The sequence below is a fragment of the Nerophis lumbriciformis genome, linkage group LG07 (genome assembly GCF_033978685.3).
Source record: "Nerophis lumbriciformis linkage group LG07, RoL_Nlum_v2.1, whole genome shotgun sequence".
Lineage (NCBI taxonomy): Eukaryota > Metazoa > Chordata > Actinopteri > Syngnathiformes > Syngnathidae > Nerophis > Nerophis lumbriciformis.
In genome coordinates this window covers 255,832-274,198 of record NC_084554.2, presented here as the reverse complement: position 1 = coordinate 274,198, position 18,367 = coordinate 255,832, and the positions used below count along the sequence as shown (strand labels likewise).

Sequence of the window (18,367 nt, the reverse complement as noted above, 5' to 3'; positions counted from 1 at the left end):
TACCAAAAACACCTTATACGCTGTCAGGTTTACACGTTTAACGAAACTAAATTCATATTTTCAAGCTATCTGAGTTATGGATATATATTTGTTTATAATAATACGCAGCAAACGTAGTGTCTTACACGTTTAATGGACTACATTTCCCATGATGCAGTTGGTAAGAGGCGCCGGAAGTGGCGCGAAATATTTGAAAAGTGTCACACAGACTTGGACAGAATCTGCTATCTAATATCTAAAGTATCTATTATCTAAAGTATCTAGTATCTACAGTATCTAATATCTAAAGTATCTAGTATCTAGTATCTACAGTATCTCGTCGTGTGTTTGGGCTCTCGTCGACATTTTGAAGCATTCACACAGCAATAGGAAGAAGGTGAGTTTGTTTGTGAACAACGGCGTCTTCTAAAAGTGAGCGCGAACCTCAAAGGTTTGCTAGTTTGTCGTGAAAGTAAGCAAACAAAAACGCTAGTTGCTAACTAAGCACTAAAACAAGACGCTAGTTGCTAACTAAGCACTAAAACAAGACGTTAGTCGCTAACTAAGTACTAAAACAAGACGCTAGTTGCTAACTAAGCACTAAAACAAGACGCTAGTTGCTAACTAAGCACTAAAACAAGACGCTAGTTGCTAACTAAGCACTAAAACAAGACGCTAGTTGATAACTAAGCACTAAAACAAGACGCTAGTTGCTAACTAAGCACTAAAATAAGACGCTAGTTGCTAACTAAGCACTAAAACAAGACGCTAGTTGCCAACTAAGCACTAAAACAAGACGCTAGTTGCTAACTAAGCACTAAAATAAGACGCTAGTTGCTAACTAAGCACTAAAACAAGACGCTAGTTGCCAACTAAGCACTAAAACAAGACGCTAGTTGCCAACTAAGCACTAAAACAAGACGCTAGTTGCTAACTAAGCACTAAAACAAGACGCTAGTTGCCAACTAAGCACTAAAACAAGACGCTAGTTGCTAACTAAGCACTAAAACAAGACGCTAGTTGCTAACTAAGCACTAAAAGAAGACGCTAGTTGCCAACTAAGCACTAAAACAAGACGCTAGTTGCTAACTAAGCACTAGAGATGCGCGGTTTGCGGGCACAACCGCGGATTATCCGCGGATCGGGCGGATGAAATTAAAAAAAATTAGATTTTATCCGCGGGTCGGGTCGGGTCGGGCGGTTGAAATAAAAAAAAATTAGATTTTAAATAGATTCAGGCGGGTGGCAGTTAAACCAATTGGTAAATATATATACATAGTTAAATGTTGTTACCCACATACGAAAAACGAGCAGGCACCTGCAGCATATGCCACAACAGAAGAAAAAAAAAAGAAGAGATGGACACTTTTACGGAGCGGAGAAGGCCCCCGACGCCTCGCCGGGGTCCGGGACCGAGGCCCCTTCCCCCGAGAGGGCCCCACCGGGAGCCGTAGCTGAGGCGATCCGCGAGAAGGGCCCGACGCACGTCCAGGGTCACCACCGCACTGACACCCCGCCTCGTCCGCCTTCGCCGCGGCCGGCGTCACGCGCAGCAGGTAAGCAGCTTACCTGCCCGCCACCCCCGTGGCCGGGGGCTCGTAACAGGGGTCACTCCGCGCGCTCCGCCCGCGCAGCTTACCTGCCCGCCTCCCCTGTTGCCGGGGGCGCGTAACAGGGGTCACTCCGCGCGCAGTGCGCTCACGAAAGGGGTGGGGCTCACCCTGGTTGATAGCAGGACGGTGGCCATGGAAGTCGGAACCCGCTAAGGAGTGTGTAACAACCCACCTGCCGAATCAACTAGCCCTGAAAATGGATGGCGCTGGAGCGTCGGGCACATACCCGGCCGTCGCCGGCAGCGAGACGCGCTTGGAGGTGCGCTCAGCGCGGCTCCCATATGATTGCGCACTGGTGTGCGTCTGGGTCGTGACAGCGTGGCAAGCGAATGTCTGTGCTGCATTGGATCAGTCTCCTTTCTTTAACAGGCAAAAGCTTTATAACCTCACTAATGCCTTGCATCATCTATATTAGATATATAACAACGGGCGGGTGCGGGCGGATGCGGTTCTGATCAAATGTTACATCGGTTGGATGGCGGATGGTTGACGACTTTCTGATGCGGTTGCGGATGAAATAATTGCCTATCCGCGCATCTCTACTAAGCACTAAAACAAGACGCTAGTTGCTAACTAAGCACAAAAATTTGCCTTCCAGGGTGCAAATGAGTTGTTTAAAAAGGCTTTCTTGCAGATGTCGCTGGTGAGAGGAGGCGGTCGACCGCAACAAAACAAAGTGAAAAAGGCTGTTGTTCGCTCCAAGAAGTCAAACCCTCCCAAAAGAGAGTGGCTGGTGAGTTGATCAAAAGTTGCTACTACAATATAATTTACTTTATTTGGGACTTTTGTCTTGGACTCAACAACTTAATGCCTCAATAGACACAACTATAGGTAACAGTGTTGCACATAACATTACACACATACATACATACATCATTGAAAAGAAATATGCCACAATGTCACCACAATAAAACAGCAAACATCAATTTCAAAAGTATTTTTTTCTGTAAAGCTTTAATCCAGGGGTTGTTAACCATTTTGACCTCGGGGCCCAACTTTTCCACTATAGAGGAGCCCGGAGCCACCTAAATATTAACACTGAAATAGTAATCTTGCTGTTGATTGGAATCATGTTCAATAATTCTGTCTGTCAAATGATATAAAAGCAGTTGTTAATAAAAATATTATCATCAACGCTTAGGTCAGGCTGATTATGAAATAAGTACTCCTCAAATATACTGCAAAAGAAGGGACTCATTTAAACAGATGTACATACAATTATGCAGTGTTGAACTACATTCTAATTAGATTTATAATAATATGTTTCTTGAATAAACTATCAGTACAATTAAGGTGCATAGGAAAATACAGCTTAACCACTGTAGTCATAATTTTTGCTCTTAAAATATTTCTCTATGGCCCCGTTTACACCACACACCAAATGACACAGATGAGATATTTTTTACCAGTCTGAACACTCCAAATGTGATCTTTTTGCATCTGATTCAAGCCACATCAGGAGGTAGTCTGAATCGGATCTTTTCAAATGTGACTTCAGTCTAAACCATACTTGCCAACCCTCCCGGATTTTCCGGGAGACTCCCGAAATTCAGCGCCTCTCCCGAAAACCTCCCGGGACAAATTTTCTCCCGAAATTCAGGCGGACTCAGGTCCATGAGGACCTGAGTCCGCTAACCCACAACATAAACAGCATACCTGCCCAATAACGTTATAACTGTAGAATGATGGAGGGCGAGTTCTTGGTTTCTTATGTGGGTTTATTGTTAGGCAGTTTCATTATCGTCCTCCCAGCGCGGCAACAACACACAACAACAGCAGTCACGTTTTTGTATACCGTAAAGCAGTTCGTCTGCCGTAAACAGCAATGTTGTGACACTCTTAAACAGGACAATACTGCCATCTAGTGCATTTGATGAAAGCACTTTTGTGCGTGCCACACAGAATGCATCATCAGAGGTGTTCAGCATGGTTAAAAAAATAGTGACAGAGAATAGAACAAGGATGGACAATTCAACCCTTAACTCAACAATGAGTAGATGAGTGTTATGTGTGTGTATATGTGTAAATAAATGAACACTGAAATTTAAGTATTTATTTTATATATATATATATATATATATATAATAAACACTAAATTGGCCCTAGTGTGTGGATGTGAGTGTGAATGTTGTCTGTCTATCTGTGTTGGCCCTGCGATGAGGTGGCGACTTGTCCAGGGTGTACCCCGCCTTCCGCCCGATTGTAGCTGAGATAGGCTCCAGCGCCCCCTGCGACCCCAAAGGGAATAAGCGGTAGAAAATGGATGGATGGATGGATATATAATAAAATAAATATATATATATATATATATATATATATATATATATATATATATATATATATAGCTAGAATTCACTGAACGTCAAGTATTTCTTATATATATATATATATATATATATATATATATATATATATATATATATATATATAATCTATGAAATACTTGACTTGGTGAATTCTAGCTGTAAATATAATCCTCCCCTTTTAGCCACGCCCCCGTCCCACCCTGACCACGCCCACCCCCACCCCCCTCCCGAAATCGGAGGTCTCAAGGTTGGCAAGTATGGTCTAAACGCAATGCGACCTGAATGCAACTTTGATGGCATCTGTGGGTGAGCTACGTCATTCGTGTGTGCTGGAAAGATGCAGTTGGCAGCGCAACATCTGGTTTTGGCGGCCAAATGTCCGGCGCATCACTTGTCAGTAGTGCACAAATAATAGGTTATATTTAATGTATGAATATATATTCGGATGCAGAAAAAATAGCGATTGTTGAGGGACCGGAATTGGCGCTGTGGCGTATTTTACATGTTACATACATTGCAAAAGTTGTTTACGTAAGTGAGTTGAAGAATAAAGCTAACATAGATCCATGCTGATGTCTCCTCTACTTAACAGCCATGAAAAGATTACAACCCTTCCAAATATATTACACTTAATATATCAATTCATACATTATATTTATTTTCACTTAAACACACATTTTTAAGGTGTGGGGACGTGTATCTTATTTTGTAGTACGGTAATCGTAGTGACTTCCTTTTTCATTTATGGAATCCAGTTAACTTCTTTGTTTTCATTGAATTGAACTGCCCCTGCAAGTGGCGTCGAGGCCACACTGGGGCCACACTGGGGCCACACTGGGGCCACACTGGGGCCTGTGCGTGTTTATACTGGAGTCTGCTAAAGATCACATTTTACTTGCATGTAAACAGGCAGTTGAAAACAAATCCTGTTTGAAAACACTTTGGCCCGGGGTGTAAACGTAGTTAATGACTTTAGCTCCGGACTTCTTCCGTTTGTTCGATATTGTTATTACTGTCACAAGTGGTGGGAAAGTTTATTTGTAACCTAGCACTACTGCGGTTCCGAGGACCACAGGTGAGAATCAGGATTTTTTTGGCGGCCCTCTAGGGGGCGCTCAGGACCCAACAATGGCTAAACACTGCTTTCATCCATTAGCATTGTTTCTATTTCATATGCTCTGCACTCATTTGTGGTGCATGTCAAGCTATTGTAAACTCAGGAATGTTTTTGCTTTCAGAGCACTGTAAATGACTTGTCCGTGCACAAGCTCTCGCCTGCAGAGCTGGTAAGTTGTTCAACTCCTAATGGTCAAGTATATGTGACGCGCCAAACGCACAACAACGTCCAAAGCTTGAATGACAAATGATCCAATAACACATCAGTTCAAATAAACAGAAAATGCTTGAAACAATTGCAATCACATAAATTGTGCAAGATCAAAAACACCTTCCAAAAGAAAATGTTGCAAATGCCAAAAAGACAAAACAATACAGAGAAATATTCTAAAATATTATGTCTTCAGTCTTTAAAGGGGAACTGCACTCTTTTGGAATTTTGCCTATCGTTAACAAAGAACATGTATTTTTTATGCATTCTAAATAATAAATAAACACAAGCTAGAGGTAGCTTACTATGTAGCTAAAAACATCCATCAATGTTTTGTATACATGTCATAAGTATATATGTAATGAAGTTACATTCATAATAACGTTATATTGATGTATATTTCTCATTTTAAGCACATTAGTTTTGGAGCATAGCGTTTTCTATTTCATTCAACAATAGCAACTGCCACTAAGATATTTTCCCATGCATGTAATTGATAGTGGCGTGTCACCACACCAAATTTAAAGCCACCACACCTTATAATTGAGGGCTTTATACGTGAAAACAAATCAAAGTAATACATTGTATGAATGCATATACTGTATATAGCACTATTGACTCGTGAGTTACAGAAAATTTGGCTACCTGTCACCGACAAAATACTTTGATTACTGAAAACAGCACTGCCTAAACTGGTTGTTGTGATGACGGGACCAAGATGCTTTAATATATCCTTGATATACCCACAGCCATCTGCTATGTCTGCAAATATTCAGAGGATTGGAGAAGTCTCCAAAAACTTGAACATACTCAACAAAGTGCAGCTTGTATTAAAGTGTACAATAAGCAGCAATTGAAAATATGGCAAAAGTACATGTTACTACATGCCCATAACTAGGGCTGCAGCTAACGATTATTTTTCTATCGATTAATCTATAGATTATTTTTTCGATTAATCGGTTAATATATAGATTATTTTTTCGATTAATCTATAGATTATTTTTCCTTTTACCGATTATTTTTTTTATTTAAAATGAAGAGGAAAAAATAAATGGAGGCCAGTTTTTTCAAAAGGCATGGCTTTTATTTACAAAAAAAAAAGTATGGCCACTCAGTCAACATTGACAACAACATGACAAAATATTCTGTAACAATGTAAACATTTAAAACTTTTAACATTTAACAAAATTAAAAGTAGCTTATTTGCTTTTTAATGTGCAAATATAAAAGTAAACATCCAGTGCAAATCTTAATATTCTGGAATAGTATAAGCATTTCAAAAGTAAAAGTATTGCTTATTTTGCTTTAAAATGTGCAAAAATAAAGATAAACATCCAATACAAAAAAGTGCAAAACGGAAATATTCTGTAACAAGTGTAAACATTTCAACAAAAGTAAAAGTATTGCTTATTTGCTAAAATGTGCAAAAATAAAGCTAAACATCCAATACAAAAAAGTGTACAGTGTAAACATTTCAACAAAAGTAAAAGTATTGCTTATTTTGCTTAATAACACAACAATGATAGTATGATTAAAGTGAAAGTTAATTGTTGGTTTGTACATAGTATATGTAACTGTTAATGTTGTAAAAGGTATTTGCACAACTAATTAACGTTAGCGTTTGTGACACGTCTTGTGCCGTGGGGTTCTTTCAGGACTGACAGACTGAACGCCAGACGGCTTTGCCAGGTTTACAATCTTTTAATTTTACACAAAGTCTTTTCTCTTCCAACTCTTTTCTCTTTCTTTCCTCGCTTTTCAGCTCCTCTTCCTCGCTCGCTCGTCGTCCCCTGTCTCTCTCGTCCCGCCTCGCCGTTCGCTCGCCGCCGCCGCCTCTCCACAGCGTTAAAGAGGAGCGCGTCTTTGTAAACACTGAACAGGCACGCCAAACGCGCCTCTCAGAGCAAACGGTGCTTTAGTTTATGAATTTACAACGCAGATACAAATGACACATTCATGTTTTTGTGTAATGATGACAACGTATACGCACGCGGACGATTGACTTGTTGATGGTGATGGCAAGAACGCTGTCGGGGGTTTTCTTTTCAAATGTTCGTTCATAGCCGTTGTGCTGCTATGATAGGCCATTTCCGCTCGACACAGTGTGCATACAACAAAATTATTAAGCCGTTTATTGAAATACTCCGACACTTTTGACGACTTTTGGCGTGCTTTTTTCCCCTCGCTCGCATCGTCTGCTTTGCGCTCCGCCATGACAGTAGTGTGACGTAAATATGCGACGCGCCGATGCACAAAAACGGCGTCGACGTATTTACGTAACCGATGACGTCGACGCGTCGTTTCAGCCTTACCCATAACCACGGTCCCTCCCCCTGAGTGCAGTTCCCCTTTAAAGATGGATGTCCCTCAGGTCTGCATAGCCTTGGTTTTGTTGCTGTTTGGCTTCCACTCATTTCTCTGCGTTTGGCCACGCTTAATAAACACCTTGTGTGTTGTTTCTCAGAAACCACATTTCTACGTATAATGACTGATGATAAAATGAACTGGAAATTTCATATAAAAAATGTACAACATAAAGTAGCAAGAAACACGTCAATAATGAATAAAGCAAAACATGTTGTGGACCAAAAATCACATCATATTCTCTACTGCTCACTAGTGTTACATATCTGACTTATTGTGCAGAAATATGATGACATATTGACTAAAGTACACTTATTCACTAACTGTGTTATATAAATCACATCATATTCTCTACTGCTCACTAGTGTTACATATCTGACTTATTGTGCAGAAATATGATGACATTTTGACTAAAGTACATTTATTGACTAACTGTGTTGTATACATTACTTCATATTCTCTACTTCTCACTAGTGTTACATATCTGACTTATTGTGCAGAAATGTGATGAAATAACGACAAAAGTACACTTCATTCATCAACTGTGTTACAAAAAAGATCAGTAATAATGATACATATTGTTGGATATAGACAACATTCAAACATTTTATTCATTGAATAGAAAATACTGAAATTCCACAACAAAGTGAATTTGCAAACATCTAAAATGATGTGAACTATAATCTGCTAGCCAAGAAGGTACAACAATTCTTCTCAACAAAAGAGGAAAAATTACATCTTAGAGAAAAATGTAATTTAAAACATTTGTACGCACGTACAACACTTAAGACATTCAGTATATCAGTATGTGGAATTAAATGATGGAATGGATTAATAAACAATGTACTAATATGATCCACTTCAAGAAACTCTTCAAACTTAATGTGTTTACAAAGTACAAAGAAGAAGAACCATGATAAACATTCTCAATTTATTTCATCCATCCATTCATTTTCTACATAATCTTATTTATCTCACCATATGGAATATAACTTACTTCACTCATTATTATTTATTTATTTTTAATGTTATTACTTATGGAGTATATTGTGAATACATTGAGAACAGGAAGTGAACAAAAGTGTTAGCAACTGCTACGTAAAGGAAAAAGGGTAGGATTAATTAAACATTTCCTGAAGGAATCAATGAAGTACTATCTAAATAAGCTCTGCTTCTTCCTACTCCTTTTCAAACATGTTGAATAGAGAAACTGGAAATTGTGATATATCATGTTTTATGCATGCATGTGTGATGTATCATGTTGTATGCATGCATGTGTGATGTATCATGTTGTATGCATGCATGTGTGATGTATCATGTTGTATGCATGCATGTGTGATGTATCATGTTGTATGCATGCATGTGTGATGTATCATGTTGTATGCATGCATGTGTGATGTATCATGTTGTATGCATGCATGTGTGATGTATCACGGTGTATGCATGCATGTGTGATGTATCATGTTGTATGCATGCATGTGTGATGTATCATGTTGTATGCATGCATGTGTGATGTATCATGTTGTATGCATGCATGTGTGATGTATCACGGTGTATGCATGCATGTGTGATGTATCATGTTGTATGCATGCATGTGTGATGTATCATGTTGTATGCATGCATGTGTGATGTATCATGTTGTATGCATGCATGTGTGATGTATCATGTTGTATGCATGCATGTGTGATGTATTACGGTGTATGCATGCATGTTCCAAACAAACACAAAGTCAACTCAAGGCCTCACCTTAGAATCATCGTCACGAGCTCCGCAAGTCCCACAACAAGGCTGCCGCCCAATGGGAGCTGAGAGAGAAGGCTCTTCAAGGCCGTCTTGTTAAGCAGGCTGGCTCTAGTCCAGCTCCTCTAGACCAAAGCAGTCTCACAATCCTAAGAGAGGTAAGGAGAACATCACCCACAAGGTGAATCATTCAATTGTCAATCTTCTACGGCAGGTCTTTTCTGACAAGCTGCTGCTCCAAGATGTGCTGGCCCGCTCCGACAGAGCTATGGCTTTGGTCCAAAACCTGTTTGGAGATGCTCCACGCAGGCAGACTGGTAGCACCATCAACACATTCTTCAACCTGAAGGTTGTTGTGAGTCTCTAACTGTACAATTGTGCAGGGCATGCATGTGTGACCATGGTTCCAAACTCCGACTCTCCTCCAACTCGCTTGTCACTCTTTGGCGAGTCTATGGTGGAGCAGCAGGTGTTGTCTTTACTCAAAGAAACTGTCTTTACCCAATGCTGGGTTTGGATTGACAAATGTGTGTTTTCTTCCAGGCTCTTAGTGAGCAAGAGGACAATGATGATACCTCTTCGGCCACACTAATCCAAAGGTACTCCTGTCTCAACTGAATAATTAATGGCATGCATCATTACTTGACTTTTTTTGCAGGAAAATGAAGGCAAAGAATAAGGTGCAGCGCCAAAAGGTCTGTCGCCAGAGATTCAGTAGCCCTGGAAGTCCGTGCATGTCAGCCAGCGCACCAGCACAAACAGGTTGATTTCTTTGGATGTGTAGGCTGGATTCATTCAAGTGATCTTGCAAACTCACGGCACCTTGTTTCAGCTCTCAATGCCACACTGGCAGTTCAGCGTTTAAGATCTCAACAGAACCAGTCACAAGAAGCCATGGGGGAGCCTTCTTTTCTTGTCTCCCAAGTCCTCAACCCTGAGTTGTCTCCTAGGCAAGCAGGTAAGCTTTAAAAAAAACAACACATTTTAAAAGGCAATTTCTCATCTTTACGCCTGTGTTGTTCTCCAGGCAGCTGTTGCACCGCCAGGACCAGGAAGCGTGTTTGCAAGACCGTCGAGCTGAACGGCTCCTCTGTTGCCTCTCTCAGCGGGGAGCAGTCCAGTCTGGGCCTGCTGCAGACCTTGTTAGGCCAAGTGGAGGTGGACTTGGATCGTCTGAGTCCAGACGCGGGACCGGCATGGAATCAGAGTCAGCAGACAACACATGGCTTCACTGGCTTCTCCGTGGCTTTGGTCTCCACTCTGGGGCGCCTGGTTCACATCCTCAAAAAGGTCTGCTTCACTTAACCCACAATACAGGGAACCTTTTGGGGAGGTTAACAATGTTTGTCAGCACCAAGATGAATCTGAGAGTGCGGTTGAGGAAAGACGCCGCCTGGAGGAGAAGCTGAGAGAGCAGCGAGGCCTGATTGATGCTCTGTCTGCTGAGAGCATGACTCTGCGAGAAGAGGCCACCTCCCTGCAGGTGTTTTTACCTACAACATCAAGCACATGAACCACTCTGCTCACCTGTCCTTTTTTCTCTGCAGCAACGGACAACAGAGCTGGAGAGAAAGTTGGAGTCTGTGGTGTCAACGTCTCAATGTTCTGATGTCATAGCTACAGGTTCATACATTGTTTTATATTACCGTATTTTCCGCACCATAAGGCGCCCTAGGTTATAAGCTGCGCCTTCAATGAACGGCATATTTCAAAACTTTGTCCACCTATAAGCCGCATCTAACTGCGCTAAAGGAATGTCAAAAAAACAGTCAGATAGGTCAGTCAAACTTTAATAATATATTAAAACCAGCGTGATGTGGGCGCGCATGGAGTCGTATATCAACATGGACGGAGCTGCGTGAAAAAAGCCACCCGGCCTCTTCGCGTAAACTTAAACTTACCTTAACCACTCGCTCATCTTTTCTTCATCCATCCCTTCGAGTTAGCTTTTATGATGACGCCGGCTGGAAAGGTCTCTTTTGGCAAGGTCTTCCTTTTGAATATCACCATGGGTGGAAGTTTCTGGCCATTAGCATGGCAAGCTAGAACCACAGTGAAGGATGACTTCTCATTCCCTGTGGTGCGAATATTCACCGTACGTGCTCCCGTTGTATCCACAGTGCGGTTCACAGGAATATCAGTTGCTGTGAAATAGTAATCCGTGTGCGGATGGAGAGATTGCGTCTTTTCATGAACCGGATCCCTGTAGGAGCCATTTTGTGGTCTTTACAGATGTAAACACACAAAGGAAATGAAACGTACGGTAATATCCGCGCGCTTTTTCTTCTTCTACGCGGGCGGGTGGTTGCTTACAGTAGAAGAAAAAGCGCTTCCTGTTCTATGGGGGCGGGTGCTTACCTTGGCGGTTGCTTGCGTAGAAGAAGAAGCGCTTCCTGTTCTACCGGGAAAAAAGATGGCGGCTGTTTACCGAAGTTGCGAGACCGAAACTTTATGAAAATGAATCTTAATATTTATCCATATATAAAGCGCACCGGGTTATAAGGCGCACTGTCAGCTTTTGAGAAAATTTGTGGTTTTTAGGTGCGCCTTATAGTGCGGAAAATACGGTAGATTCATTTAAGGATGCTATTATTACCTTGCTTTCATGGGAATGAATGATGATTTTGACGCCTTTCTGAACAGTTCAGCAGCCTGTTGGTGATCCACCACTCATCTCTCTTTCTCCTGTTGGCCACCGCGACTCCTGGTGTCCACTTCCTGGTACCATGATTACCTTTAGGATTCCACCTGTGACCACCCACCTTGTGCTCATGGTACTTTACTTGCACAGATACTCATCCTGGGCCATCGCATCAAGACGCCAACGACAAGCTCAGTGCTCAAAGCTCAAGCCTTCCTTCTTCGTTGTCACTACCCTCTGACCCTCTCCTGTCCCTGGAAGCCATGGAGGCTGAGATTGCTAAACTCTGCAGACTTAAGGATGTGATCAAAGCCCAGCTTAGCCAAGCTCGGGCTGGAGGCTTGTTTGACAGCAGTGGAGAGCAGAGGACTTTGAGTTCCATCAGTGCAAGCAGAGTGACACCTCATAGTGTCAGCAATAGGACAACTGAGTCAGCCAGCACTACTCAACACGTCAATCAACAGGTAAGCCTGTGAAAAGGAGTTGCATAACTTCAGCTACAGAAGTCCTTCTCTTTCTAATAGGTGGCTAGTAACACCCTCAGTGTGCAACAGCGGCTCCTGGAGGTCAACAAGCAAAGTGCAGCAGCCAGGGGTCGACTGTTGGAGCTTATCGAGCAGCAGAAGCAGAATATCTCCACTAAGGTGTCCCCGTCTGACTACCGTATCCCTTCATCGGCCTTCAGCCCACAGCCAGCAGGTAGGCCTTTGTTTCAATACCTGTGGCTCACAATTCACTGTCTTGTCACTGAACAGGTGACGCAAGTGCTGACCAATCATTTCTGATGCCTGCTGAGGAGTCACTATCAGGTGCTGACAGACGGTAAGCTGCTGGCCCACAATATCAATCATTCTCCACCCTTAAGGGGGGGCAGAACATACATTACATTTTTAAAATCACTATGTATACCAAAGTTATTTCATGTCTGCTGCAGACCATCTGCTTGTGAAGTGTATTCTCAGCATTATGAGGAAGCACAGAGGGATGGAAGCACACAGGTACACACACACACACACACTCAAGTTGGTGCATGTACGAAAGGCAAAAGCAGTGAAGTTGTCACGTTGTGTAAATGGTCAATAAAAAGAGAATACAATGATTTGCAAATCCTTTTCAACTTATATTCAATTGAATAAACTGCAAAGACAAGATATTTCATGTTCACACTGGTAAACTTTATTTGTTGCAAATATTAGCTCATTTGGAATTTGATGCCTGCTACATGTTTCAAAAAAGCTGGCACAAGTGGCAAAAAAGAGTGAGAAAGTTGAGGAATGCTCATCAAAGACTTATTTGGAACATCCCACAGGTGAACAGGTGGGTGCCATGATTGGGTATAAAAGCAGCTTCCATGAAATGCTCACTCATTCACAAACAAGGACGGGGCGAGGGTCACCACTTTGTCAACAAAAGCCTGAGCTAATTGTTTAAGAACAACATTTCTCAAGCAGCTATTGCAAGGAATTTAGGGATTTCACCATCTACGCTCCGTAATATCATCAAAAGGTAGAGAGAATGTGGAGAAATCACTGCAGGTAAGCCATGATATTACGGTACACACCTTGGATCCCTCAGGCGGTACTGCATCAAAAAGCCACATCAGTGTGTAAAGGATATCACCACATGGGCTCAGGAACACTTCAGAAAACCACTGTCAGTAACTACAGTTGGTCGCTACATCTGTAAGTGCAAGTTAAAACTCTACTATGCAAAACCACAGCCATTTATCAACAACACCCAGAAACGCTTCGCTGGGTCCCGAGCTCTTCTAAGATGGACTGATACAAAGTGGAAAAGTCTTCTGTGGTCTGACGAGTCCACATTTCAAATTGTTTTTGGAAGCTGGACCAAAGAGGAAAAAAAGCATGGGGACTGTTCTAGGGTGAAAGTGTAAAGGGCAGCATGTGTGATGGTATGGGGGTGTATTAGTGGCCAAGACATGGGTAACTTACACATCTGTGAAGGCACCATTAATGCTAAAAGGTACATACAGCTTTTGGAGCAACATATTGTAAATGGTAACTGGGTTATACTTGTATAGTGCGTTTCTACCTTCAAGGTACTCAAAGCGCTTTGACACCATTTCCACATTCACCCATTCACACACTGATGGCGGGAGCTGCAGGCCCTAATCACGACCCATCAGGAGCAAGCGTGAAGTGTCTTGCTCAAGCACACAACGGATGTGACGAGGTTGGTAGAAGGTAGGGATTGAACCAGGAACCCTCAGGTTGCTGGTTGTCTCTCCCAACCGCGCCACGCCGTCCCCATACTGTAAGTTGCCATCCAAGCAACGTTATCATGGACGCCACTGCTTATTTCAGCAAGACAATGCCAAGCCAGGTGTTACAACAGTCATAGTAAAAGAGTGCGGGTACTAGACTGGCCTGCCTGTAGTCCAAACATTGAAAATGTGTGAAGGCTAAAATATGAGAAGGGAGACTGTTGAACAACTTAAGCTGTACATCAAGCAAAAATGGGAAAGAATTCCACTTCAAAAATGTGTCTCCTCAGTTCCCAAACCTTTACTGAGTAAAATGCCTTTTTTATCACTTCATGATTATTTGCAAAAAAGAAGAAAGTTTCTCAGTGTGAACATGAAATATCTTGTCTTTGCAGTCTATTCAATTGAATATAAGTTGAAAATTATTTGTTGTATTCTCTTTTTATTGACCATTTACACAACGTGACAACTTGACTGCTTTTGGCTTTTGTACAAATGTCATTGTTCCTCCACAACAGGTAGACAAGCGGAGAGTCCAGGAGGGCTGGTTTGCCCTGTCTGCTCATGTACGATGCTAAAAGTTTCTTTTATCGCTCCTTTTAATTGGCCTTAATAAATGTTTTTTGAAGAAATTGTATTTTTTAAAGTGGGGTTGAAGATTTTTGACTTTGATGAATGTGATTTAGTTGCTAGCGATTGCCAAGCAGTATATCTGCAGAATTTATAGTCTCTCAGTTACACCACGTTAAAAAAATGACAGAATTTGTCACTGTTCATAAAAGGGTGCCTCAGGGATCTGTATTTATCTTATACATCACTTCTCTGATGCTAATATGCATTTTTATGCTGACGATACAATTATTTATTGCTCTGGATCACCTGTTCAGCAGGCTGTTAATTCCCTGCAGAAAGCTTTTGTCGCTGTGCAGAATTCACTTCTTGACCTAAAAGTGCTTCTCAATGCTGACAAGACCTACATTGATACAGTACACCTACTTTGAGACAAGACCTATATTGATACAGTACACCTACTTTGAGACAAGACCTATATTGATACAGTACACCTACTTTGAGACAAGACCTATATTGATACAGTACACCTACTTTGAGACAAGACCTATATTGATACAGTACACCTACTTTGAGACAAGACCTATATTGATACAGTACACCTACTTTGAGACAAGACCTATATTGATACAGTACACCTACTTTGAGACAAGACCTACATTGATACAGTACACCTACTTTGAGACAAGACCTATAGTGATACAGTACACCTACTTTGAGACAAGACCTATATTGATACAGTACACCTACTTTGAGACAAGACCAATATTGATACAGTACATCTACTTTGAGACAAGACCTATATTGATACAGTACACCTACTTTGAGACAAGACCTATATTGATACAGTACACCTACTTTGAGACAAGACCTATATTGATACAGTACACCTACTTTGAGACAAGACCTATATTGATACAGTACACCTACTTTGAGACAAGCCCTATATTGATACAGTACACCTACTTTGAGACAAGACCTATATTGATACAGTACATCTACTTTGAGACAAGACCTATATTGATACAGTACACCTACTTTGAGACAAGCCCTATATTGATACAGTACACCTACTTTGAGACAAGACCTATAGTGATACAGTACACCTACTTTGAGACAAGACCTATATTGATACAGTACACCTACTTTGAGACAAGACCAATATTGATACAGTACATCTACTTTGAGACAAGACCTATATTGATACAGTACACCTACTTTGAGACAAGACCTATATTGATACAGTACACCTACTTTGAGACAAGACCTATATTGATACAGTACACCTACTTTGAGACAAGACCTATATTGATACAGTACATCTACTTTGAGACAAGACCTATATTGATACAGTACACCTACTTTGAGACAAGACCTATATTGATACAGTACATCTACTTTGAGACAAGACCTATATTGATACAGTACATCTACTGTGTTTGGACCCAGAATGTCAGAGACTGACCTGAAGAAGGACAGGACCAAATACGAGTGAGTCACAACTTTCATCAACTGAAAATGTCTATTTGTTGTAATTGAGACAGAAGAATTAACACCCCCAAGCGCCTTTTTCTAGAAATCCTCTCAAAGGTTAGTTTGTAGTTCACTTCCCCAATCGGCCTTTATCTTTTTGTGCACAGGAGGTCAAAAAGCAAGAAAACCTGAACCCTATCCAAGAAATGAGCTCACTGACTTTCATTGCTAGGGGTCAGTTTACAATCAAATATGTCTTTTATCCTATCCGGGTCAGAGGTCAGAGAACCTGATTGGTCTCGTGCCTGCGTGATGTGAAAGAACACATTGAGGTTCTATATGTCATGCTTCAATCCTGCCACCTTCACGCTGGACATTCCATTCATCTCCCATCTCACAACTTGGGAAAGGGAAAACCATGAGATATGCAAATAATATGAAAAGTGGCCCACCACAATTCAACAGTCTGCAAGTATCAATTTGAGGTCTTAAATCAAATGAATGACTAAAAATACAAAGAAGTTGAGGATGAGCAGACAATATACCTCCAGGTGGTTCCAGGCTGAGGTGGAAGGTCTAAAATATAATGACCATTTGTAGACCCTGTTAACCTTTAGCACCTCACAGTTATGGACACTTCAAATAAAGACTCACACCATATCAACAAGCAGGATGGACAGACAAGGCAAAGACTATATGGTATGGAAGGAGTGGTAGTGAACACACCACAGGGAGGTGGGCGGAGCTTATTGTGTGAGTGAATGGGGATTAACCCCACCCCAGTGCCTCTCAATGCCTTTTATGTACATGACAGTGCAGGACCATAACGCCGGTGCTATTTAAGTATTTTATGTACATGACGATGCAGGACCATAACACCGGTGCTATTTAAGTCTTTTATGTACATGACGATGCAGGACCATAACGTCAGTGCTATTTAAGTCTTTTATGTACATGACGATGCAGGACTATAACGCCGGTGCTATTTAAGTCTTTTATGTACATGACTACACAGGACCATAACGTCGGTGCTATTTAAGTCTTTTATGTACATGACGATGCAGGACTATAACGTCAGTGCTATTTAAGTCTTTTATGTACATGACAGTGCAGGACCATAACGTCAGTGCTATTTAAGTCTTTTATGTACATGACGATGCAGGACTATAACGTCAGTGCTATTTAAGTCTTTTATGTACATGACAGTGCAGGACCATAACGTCAGTGCTATTTAAGTCTTTTATGTACATGACGATGCAGGACCATAACGTCAGTGCTATTTAAGTCTTTTATGTACATGACGGTGCAGGACCATAACGTCAGTGCTATTTAAGTCTTTTATGTACATGACGGTGCAGGACTATAACGCCGGTGCTATTTAAGTCTTTTATGTACATGACTACACAGGACCATAACGTCGGTGCTATTTAAGTCTTTTATGTACATGAGGATGCAGGACCATAACGCCAGTGCTATTTAAGTCTTTTATGTGCGTGACGATGCAGGACCATAACGCCGGTGCTATTTAAGTCTTTTATGTACATGACGGTGCAGGACCATAACACCGGTGCTATTTAAGTCTTTTATGTGCATGACGATGCAGGACCATAACACCGGTGCTATTTAAGTCTTTTATGTACATGACGATGCAGGACCATAACACCGGTGCTAAGACTTCATCAGTTGGTCCAAAAATGGAGTCACATGAGTTGTTTCCATGACTGATTTCCGTCAAGGAGGTTGAAAAGTCACTTGAAACTGGTGACATATTTGACACATATTTGACACATTGATCATTTGAAAGAGTCATGTTTAAGAAAATGTCCAGAGTGAAAAGAAGAAGTCCATTTCATACAACTGTCTTGGAGAATATGAAAGTAATAAGACAAATATCCAAATGGTCAGTGCCATGCTGTATCGCTGCCACTAGAGGGAGACAAGATGGTTTTCTATTGCTCACAAAAACATGTGCGTTTGAGGGTTGCTAGTACGACTCCAGCTTTCACCATCCAAGTTGCTGCCATTGTGTCCTTGGGCAAGACACTTAGGCCACCTTGAATATCAATGAATATATGAATGATTGGTGTACGAACTAATGAATGTTTGTTGTTTGAATATGAATGGATGATT

General features: G+C 41.3%; 1 protein-coding gene across 3 annotated transcripts; it reads left to right on the top strand.

The window, feature by feature from the left end:
- Positions 1-222: 222 nt before the first annotated feature.
- On the top strand, positions 223-16,665 carry spice1 (spindle and centriole associated protein 1). 3 transcript variants are annotated; one of them, XM_072913431.1, is made up of 19 exons: positions 223-376; positions 2,227-2,325; positions 5,137-5,184; positions 9,341-9,487; positions 9,544-9,646; positions 9,713-9,798; positions 9,873-9,928; positions 9,988-10,091; positions 10,162-10,287; positions 10,357-10,619; positions 10,681-10,812; positions 10,877-10,952; positions 11,973-12,050; positions 12,121-12,434; positions 12,495-12,669; positions 12,726-12,792; positions 12,905-12,968; positions 16,214-16,255; positions 16,405-16,665. In XM_072913431.1, the coding sequence occupies exons 2-18, from the start codon at positions 2,227-2,229 to the stop codon at positions 16,226-16,228; spliced, it is 1,953 nt and encodes a 650-aa protein (XP_072769532.1). In that variant the 5' UTR covers positions 223-376; the 3' UTR covers positions 16,229-16,255; positions 16,405-16,665. The 3 variants fall into 3 exon arrangements, with proteins under 3 accessions (XP_072769532.1, XP_061820799.2, XP_061820802.2); XM_061964815.2 differs by lacking the exons at positions 16,214-16,255; positions 16,405-16,665 and adding an exon at positions 14,713-14,826; XM_061964818.2 differs by lacking the exons at positions 9,341-9,487; positions 16,214-16,255; positions 16,405-16,665 and adding an exon at positions 14,713-14,826.
- The last annotated feature ends 1,702 nt before the right edge of the window (positions 16,666-18,367 follow it).